This window comes from Chenopodium quinoa, unplaced genomic scaffold (genome assembly GCF_001683475.1).
Source record: "Chenopodium quinoa cultivar QQ74 unplaced genomic scaffold, ASM168347v1, whole genome shotgun sequence".
In the NCBI taxonomy this organism is placed as follows: domain Eukaryota; kingdom Viridiplantae; phylum Streptophyta; class Magnoliopsida; order Caryophyllales; family Amaranthaceae; genus Chenopodium; species Chenopodium quinoa.
The window spans coordinates 1297742-1307118 of NW_018742441.1; the positions used below are offsets into that span (position 1 = coordinate 1297742).

Consider the following 9377-nt stretch of genomic DNA (forward strand, 5'->3'; position numbering starts at 1 on the left):
GACACAAAATATTCTAAAATTACAACTAATATGTAAGGGAGGTAGTATGATTTATAGTTTAATCATTCTCGCTCGAGTTCTTTTTGGTGGGACAATATTCCCAATTCATGCGTGGTCGAGTGGGTTAGTATAAATTGACTTTTCAACAACCAATAAAAGCATCCAATAAACAACACTAGCAAAAGGAGCAAGAAAAGAGAGCAACACATAAATACAAGTTGAACTCATAAAATTAGTTATCTAATTACACAAAAATTTCAACTTTATGGCTTGTAAACTCTCCATACTTCTACTAATTTTCTCCCTTACATTCTTCATTATTACACAAGCTCATTTATCTGAAAAATCCTTCAACATTAACTTAGCCAAAAATACACAAAAATTAACCAAACTTCACTTTTACTTCCATGACATACCAAATGGAAACAACCCTACAGCAGTTATAATAGCAAGACCAGCAAACCAAACAACTATTGGCTTCGGCACCCTAGTCATGATCGATGATCCTTTAACCGAAGGGCCCGAGTTAAGCTCGAAACTCGTTGGTAGAGCTCAAGGGTTGTATGGTGAGTCCTCTCAGGGTAAGTCAGGCTCATTGTTGATGACCATAACTTTGTCTTTCACTCAAGGGAAGTATAATGGGAGTAGTATTAGTATCTTGGGCCGGTATCGTGTGGTTGAAACCGTAAGAGAAATGCCTATTGTTGGAGGCACCGGTGTTTTCCGGCTTGCTCGAGGTTATGCTTTGGCTAAGACATACCAGTATGATGTTAAAACCGGAGCTGCTATATCTGAGTACAATTTGTTTGTGTTACATTATGATATTCCCTTAGTTGAATAAGCTTATTTTGTTCCATTTATAATGTTTGCAACTTTATAAATTTTGAACTTGGAAAGCTTCTAATGTATGTTATGTACTTGGAACTTTAGAAGCAATTTCATTACAACTTTTTTCTTATACATTTATATTTTAAAATTTTTATATAAAACTACTCTAAAGATGGACTATTTTGTAAACAACTATCCGTTATTTATTTATTTAAAATATGTTTTTTATTTTATTTTATTTATATAGAACTATCCATAAGATGACAAACATTTTCTAGTACTACCCATAAACGGTTTTTGTCCAATTGAGTCGTTTGTGGGCTCACTCCTACGGGTTTTCGTCCAATTAGCTCCCCTCTTCAACTACCTCTCTCTGCCTTCATTTACTTTCCCTCCATTTTCACTCCTCATCTTTGAACTCCACCTTTCACCATCTTAATTTGACCTAAGCAAATCTCTAAATCCATCCTTCTTTTAAGAAAAATTATGAAATTTGTGGCCTTTAAATTATAAATTGTTGAACATAATAAAGTTAATGAAGGAAGAGACAAATGAGTGAAAAACCATAGGAGTGGGCCCCACAAACGGCTCAATTGGACGAAAATAGTCTATGGATAATGTGCTAGACAAATTTTTGTCATCTTATATGTAGTTCAAAATATTTTTTTTTTTTAAAAAAACGGATAATTATTCACAAAACAACTAATCTTTAAGTTAGTTCTATATAAAATTTCCTTTTCATTACACAAGTATACATATCTAGTCTTAAGGAAAATGTATGTTAAATGTAATTCTAGTTGCAATACGTGCAACATGATATGGCTCACCAATTTACACGAATGTAACTAGCCATTTTTAAAACCACAAATATGTTTTCTTAACTTGGTTAAATTCCGTGACATACACGGTGATCTATAGTTATAATACCTCCTTTTCATATTATTTACACAATATGAACTTTATACATGTTCATATATATTATTGTTAGTTGAAACGAACACTACAAGAGGGGGGGGGGGAATTGTAGTTAAGTTCCTAATGACTACTTTTGCAAATTTAAAACAGAATATAAAAGGAACTTGATAGTGCACACACAGTTTTACGAGGAAACCTTCCAGGGCCCAACTGGAAGTAAAACCTCGACCCTTCTAAGGGATTTCAACACACAAACAATCCACTATAATAGGGCAATGAAGAAATTACAAACCTATTATAATCCAGACCTTTAAACACAAGTTCCAACTAGAACTTGTAACACAGTAGGACTCAATCCTACCCAATCCAAGTCCCCTGACTTGAATTCACCAGTACTCTCATAGTACCAATGCACTCTTTATTACAAAATAATTTCTACTGTATGTGATTAAAAATCTCATGCAAACTCACCCAATTACTTAATCAATTACAGTAAATAAAATGTCTAGAATATGTTAGGCAAGGTATGAATAAAACCCGAAACTAATATGACAAGATAAAGCTTGACAAACTTACACTTTGATAAAGCTCACAAGATTTTCTTCACGCATAAACTTACAAAAATCGAAAGCAGTTTTACCTCTACTATTTATACAAGTATAACTTGTATAGAAAGTAGGTTTTCAAAAGATAAAAATGTTAACTTTCCTTATCTCAAAATATGATTTTTGGTAAATCATTTTATTGAAGAAAAATCCTTTCCGAAAAATACAAGAAGATATATATAAGAGAATAATATCGTTATGCAACTGATTTTAGGAAAATAAATTAAAACAAAATATTTTTTCCTAAATCTATCTTTTTATATTTTTCCAATTTTATCTTTTTTCCAAATTATCTTGTCACGTCTCTAATAGATTTCATGCATATCTTATTAATATATTTAACAATAAATCTAGAAGATAAAATCTTAACTAAATTAATATCTCAATGCCGCGCTTCTGTAATTCTGAATATCTTGGGCTTCACGCAGGCCGGGAACAAGTTCCTGCTGTCACTTGGTCTCAAGTTCACAACTGGAACTTCGCAGCCTAAGTTCCTTGTGGAACTTACTGTCTTCAGCTTACAACCTTCAAGTTCCTGTTAGGGAACATTCCTGTTAAGGAATTTAGTTCTTGTTAGAGAACTCTTCTTCTATTGATAAACTATTTAAAGATTCTTCAAGTCTTCATAATACAAGATGTTCTTCCTTTTCCAAGGTCCATTTCTCCTATACTTAAACACTTGTAAACCTTTAGTTGAGTTTGCTTTAGTTTAAGTTCATCATCATCAAAACTTATAAGCTTCAATAATTTCCCCCTTTTTGATGATGACAAACTTAAGGAAACTCTTAACAAAAGTTAAAACACATAGAAGGACGTATTTTTGTATTTTTGATTTTTTGACAGAAAGTAGACACACAAAAAAAAGAAACAAAAATAAAAAAAATAAAACAAAGAAAACAAAGAAAAACAGAACATGAAATAACTAAGCTACCAAAACAAAGAAGTTTTGATACTTTCTCAACTGGAACCTAGAACGACTGAAACCTTAAAGTTTGCTTCCTCTTTTCCCCCTTTTGGCATCATCAAAAAGGCCTGCTTTTTCAAGAATATTAAGCTTCTGACAACAGCCCCACAAGTAATTTATCGAGTGTGGGAAACTGAAGGCAGCGCTGCTAACTTACTTCCAATAAGTTCAACTTTTCTACATAAGCTTTCACAATATAACACACACATGGTTGCACCAAGTTCCAAAATGTTTCATTAAAGTCAAAAGAAACTTCCTGCTTAGTTTTCCAAAATATTACAATATTAAAAGATTACATTTCTAAAACAAAAATTGAAATGTAACAAGTTCACGACTGAATTAATAAAACATAGAGAAGCAAAAGTGAGGCTAGAGATAGGCTAGACAAAATAGGATGGATGAGGCTGGTCTTGTTTAAGTTTCAAGGAGTTTAAGGATCTTCTTGTTGTCTTCAACGTTCTGCTGCATATACTTCTCTTGCTTATCTTGAAGACTCTTAAGGTCCTTCTAGAACTCCAACTTTTGTAGTTTGAGACTACTCTCAAGACCTTGAACCTTCTTCTCAAGATCTTGTATTTGCTCTGTGGCTGTCTTCAACTGCTTTTCTGCAATGTCAGCTCTGTCCACCAGTTCAACCACTTGTCCTGCAATGAATTTGTCCTCATACTCATCTATCTCAAGTGGTTTCTCCAAGCTAGTTTTAGGAGCCTTACCAGCTGAGATCCTCCTACTCTTCCTCACAGCCTTTTCTGGAACTTCCTTCCCTTTTTTTTTTCCTCCCACTGTTTTCTTTACTCCACTTTTTCTGACCTTTCCATTTACTACTTCAAGGTTTATACCTTGAAGTGTTTCCCCATTAATCACATCCTCTGATTTTTCCTCCAATCCCTCATAAACTCCTTTGAGCTTCACACCTAGAAACTCAAACACAGTAGACAACAATGCACCATATCCCACTTTGTTCTTTCGTGGAATATAGTGTGCTAGGTGTTGATACATTAGGGATGGAAAGTTGATTTTGATTTCCTTGGAGAGATAGAAGATGACAACCAAATCCATCAAGCATGCTTGGCTTCTCTTCTGAGTTCTGGGCAATATGGTTTTTCTCACCAAATTGAACAACAACTTATTAAGAGGGCTAAGATCATTATGACTCATAACATTGTTCCCCCTTTTTCCTCCCAAAAATTCAACTATATCTCCACTTAGATAGTTTCCTACCTTCACAGTATTCTTCCCCTTCACATACAATTCAAATCCAGCAGTAGGTACTTTCAAAATTTTACCTAGTTTCTCAACATCAAACTCAATTTTCTTTTAATTTACTAAGCTAGAAATCTTCCCTTGTTTAACTTGAAATTTTGCTCAAAATTTATCCATAGCCACAGGATATAGCACATTATTAGAAGCAATAGATAACATATACTCCCACCCTTGAAATTTGATTAAATCGAAGAATTCTAAAAACCTAGCCTTCTTACACCATGTACTATCAAGTCTGTGACCAGTAACATACCTTCCCGCTCTTGCAAGAAGTTCCACTTGGTCATCATCTTCATCAACCTCTTCTTCCTCTTCCTCTACAGAGGCATCCGCTTCACTTTCTCCCTGATTCTCTTCTTCTTCCTGATTTTCCTCTTCGCCTTGATTTTCCCCCTTTTCGAACTCATCAACTTCCTCAATTTCCTTTTCATGTGACTTTTCTTTCTCCCTCTTCTGTTTCCATTGACGCAATTTATCGAGTACACTTGAAGTACTGTACTCTTCTTCAACATTCTTGCTCTCAACTTCCTTAGGGTTTGAGGGTAAAGGTTTCGGGTTTTCAGAGGGTTTGGGAGAATTAGAGGTACTTTTGATTGATTTTGGAGAAGGTTTATAATTGACCATTGCTAAAGGTGAAGTTTCTTCTAGAATGGTGTGTTCGGTGTTTTGGGAATTTTCAGAAGAAACGATTTCTGTGATGATAACCATGGTATTCGATTGTGATTTTGATCTTGAGATTTTTACTGAAGAGGGTGAATGTGATTTGACAGTGGAGTGAAAAGGTGGGTGAAAGATGCTTTTTATATTTATTGAAGCGGTGCAAGGGAATTGAATGGTTTTACTGTTCATTCATTTAATTGAAACACATTCAATTAATTTGTAAAATCATTTGGCAGGATGTATTTTCAAAATTCACTTTCTTTCCAAATTCATTTAATTTCACAAATCATAATTTCTTTCTAAATATACACATATTGGAACACGGTTTAAACACATATGCACAGTATATTATTAATTGCTTACATAAATAAGTGTTTTAGTGAACTTACCTTTAGTAATTAACAACGGTGACACTTCAGCTATGTTTGTCACACTAAAGTTGCGCCAAAAGCTCTTTAAACTTTATTTACACTATTTTTGAATCAACCATATCTTGGAACTTCAGAAGCAATCAAGTAAGATTTTGATCATCCCAAGTTCCAATCTCAATTTCTCAAATCTTTCTCTGTTCAAGGGTTTGGTTAGTGTAGGTCTATGTGCTAGGTTTCAAGCAAATCCAAAGGAATCTCACCTCGTAGCAGTAAAGAGAATTATTCGTTACTTAAAAGGAACTGATGACTTGAGTCTCTTCTATCCTAGAAGTGACTCATTTGAATTAAATAGCTTTACTGATGCTGATTATGCAGGTGACTTGGTTAACAGAAAAAGTACTTCAGGTATGGTTCAGTTCTTAGGACCTTGTCTGGTTTCTTGGGGATCCAAGAAGCAAAATACTGTTGCATTGTCCACAGCTGAAGCTGAATATGTGGCAGCAACAGCATGTTGCTCACAAGTTCTATGGATAAAACAACAGGTTAGAGATTTTGGTATTATTTTTTAATTTGTCCCTATTTACTGTGACAATACCAGTGCTATTTGTATTTCTAAAGATCAAGTTCAACACTCAAAGGTAAAGCATATCCACATTAGGCATCACTTTTTAAAAGACAATGTGGAACAAGGGAATATTAAGTTAGAATAGAGTAAAGAGCCAATCATATCTCTATACATAGTTTGATCTATGCAAGTTCCAGTTGGATCTTCATCCAATCTAGTTCCAATACCCATAGGAGTCTTATTGGTTTTTGCATTTTCCATCTTGTATTTCTTGATCAGTTCCTTAATATATTTTTGTTGATGGATCATGATTCCTTCTTCAGTTTTCTTGATTTGCAATCCGAGAAAGAAGTTTAACTCTCCCATCATACTCATTTCGAATTCTCCACTCATTAGGTTAGCAAAATACTTACATAGAGATTCATTAGTTGCACCGAATAAAATATCATCAACATAAATTTATACAACTAATATGTCAGTTCCATTTGATTTTAAAAACAATGTTTTATCAATTTTTCCATGTTTAAAACCATTTTTCAATAGGAACTTTGACAGTCTTTCATACCATGCTCTAGGAGCTTGCTTCAGCCCATAAAGAGCTTTGTCAAGCTTGTAGACATGGTTTGGGAATTCTGGATTTTCAAATCCAGGAGGCTGTTCCACATAGACTTCTTCATCAAGATATCCATTCAAAAATGCACATTTAACATCCATTTGGTACAACCTAAATCCCATATAAGCAGCAAATGAAATAAGTTGGCGTATAGCTTCTAACCTGGCTACAGGAGCAAATGTTTCTTCATAGTCAATACCTTCTTGTTGATTGAAACCTTGTACTACAAGACTAGTTTTGTTCCTGACAATAATACCATGCTCATCTAGCTTGTTCCTAAACACCCATTTTAATCCAATTGTCTTCTTTTTCTTAGGTCTAGGTTCTAGATGCCATACTTTGTTTCTTTCAAACTCGTTAATTTCGGCTTGCATAACATTAATCCAGTCTGCATCAGTCAAAGCTTCAACATGGTTCTTAGGTTCCATTGAAGATAGGAACGCATAAAATGCACAGAAGTTCCTAAGCTGAGATATGGTTTGAGTTCCTTTTGTGATATCACTCATGATTGCATCAACTGGATGAGATTAATGATGTGTTCAAGGCTTTGGAGTAAAGTCTTTAATTGGATACAATCTTTCTTCATTGTTGGTGACTGGTTCAACTGTTGGACTTCATCTTGATTTTCAGTTTGAACTTCTTCTGGAACTTCTTGATCAACTTCGTTCTGTTCTGGAACTTGAGGAGTTCCTGTTGCATTTTCTAATGTAGGATCTTCATTTGCTTCTGTATTTGCCTCATTTTCTTCCAACTGCTTTTGTAATGATGTTGGCTCTTCATCTTGATCCATCTTGCGAACAAGTCCTATTTCAAAGTCATCATCACTTTCATGTACATCAATCAATTGTTCAGTTTCATCAAATATAATATGTACAGATTCCTCAACACACATTGTTCTCTTATTATAAACCCTATAAGCTTTACTATTTGAGGCATATCTTAAGAAAACAGCTTCATCACTTCTTTCATCAAACTTTCCTAAGTTTCTTTTACCATTATTATGAACAAAGCATTTACAGCCAAAAGATCTGAGGTGAGAGATGTTAGGTTTTCTCCCTTTGATTAGCTCCTAGGGAGTTTTGTTGGTGATGGCTCTAACAGATACTCTGTTGAGAATATAACATGTTGTATTAACTGCTTCTGCCCAGAAGTTTCTTGGCAGACCACTTGAGATTAGCATTATTCTAGCCATGTCTTCAAGACTTCTATTCTTGTGTTCCACCACTCCATTTTGTTGTGGAGTTCTTGGTGCCGAGAAGTTGTGATCCATACCATGCTCAGTACAGAATTCATCAAATTTAGAATTTTCAAATTCTGTGCTATGATCTAACCTGAGGTGAATCAGTGGGTTACCTGTTCTTCTCTGTTCTTTCTTTACAAAGGCTACAAATTCATCAAATGTTTCATCTTTGCTAACAAGAAAGAAAACCCAAGTAAATCTTGAAAAATCATCAACAATTACCATTACATATCTCTTACCACTTCTGCTTTGGATTCTCATAGGACCACATAGATCCATATGAACAAGTTCCAAAGGTCTTTTGGTGCTTACCATTTTCTTGGATTTGAAGGAACTTCGAGTCTGTTTTCCTCTAACACAAGCATCACACACTTTGTCATATAGGAACTTGATGCAAGGGAGACCTTCCACAAGTTCCTTAGCTCTAAGTTTATCGAGTAGTGTAAAGCTTGCATGACCAAATCTTTTATGCCATAATAAAGGATCATTCTCAATAACACTGAAACATGTTAGACTGCTTTTAGGAACTTCGTTAAGTCCACAACATATGTGTTCCCTTTACGAGTTCCTTCTAAAATAATGTTCCTAGTGTTATAATGAATGATTCTACATTTATTTGAAGTAAAACTTACTGAGTTTCCTTTGTCACAAAATTGTGAAATGCTCAACAAGTTGTGTTTGAGACCCTTGACCAAAAATACATTATCAATAGCATGGGAACTTGACCTTCCTACTTTGCCAATGGAAATTATATCTCCTTTCATATTGTCACCAAACGTCACAGTTCCTCCATAGTAGGCATCCAGTGAGAGAAATCTAGATGTGTTTCCAGTCATGTGCTTCGAACAACCACTGTCGAGGTACCAAGTGTTGTTCCCCCTCACTAGAACCTGCATGAAGAATTAAGCATTAGTATCAGGAACCCAGGTTTCCTTGGGTTCCTGTGTAATAGGAGTGGGATTATTTTTCATAATCCAAATTTGCTCAACATAATTTTAATTTTTCTGTGTACTATTTTTTCTCTTTAAACAATTCATCTGCTTATGTCCAGTTTTTCCACAGAAATGACAAACAATACTACTAGGCAAATTAACATACTTCTTTTCCTTTTGGAACTTCTTCTTGAAACCTAGTCGTTCTGTTCTTTTGGTCTGAGCATTAGTAATCCAGTTAGGAACTATGTACTCAACAGGTTTCTTACCTTTCTTAGCCTTCTCAAGTTCCCCCTCAAGTCTGGCTTTCTCCATTTTGATTTCCTCTAAATTCGATTTCAATTTTTCAAAATTGGTGATTTGAGTTAGAGATGGAACTTCAGAATTAGGTGAGTCTATTCCTGATCTTAACAAAGAAAGT

The 9377-nt window shown here is 34.6% G+C and overlaps 2 protein-coding genes across 2 annotated transcripts; one reads left to right on the forward strand and one right to left on the reverse strand.

Moving 5' to 3' along the window:
• LOC110716486 (dirigent protein 21-like) lies at window positions 1-934 on the forward strand. Its single transcript, XM_021895121.1, has one exon. It carries the CDS (start codon window positions 266-268, stop codon window positions 839-841), a length of 576 nt encoding a protein of 191 aa, XP_021750813.1. The 5' UTR covers window positions 1-265; the 3' UTR covers window positions 842-934.
• A 5333-nt stretch (window positions 935-6267) lies between these two features.
• On the reverse strand, window positions 6268-7290 carry LOC110716851. Its single transcript, XM_021895501.1, has 2 exons — window positions 6841-7290; window positions 6268-6579 (listed from the first exon to the last, which is right to left on the reverse strand). Exons 1-2 carry the CDS (start codon window positions 7288-7290, stop codon window positions 6268-6270), a joined length of 762 nt encoding a protein of 253 aa, XP_021751193.1.
• Between the last annotated feature and the right edge of the window lie 2087 nt (window positions 7291-9377).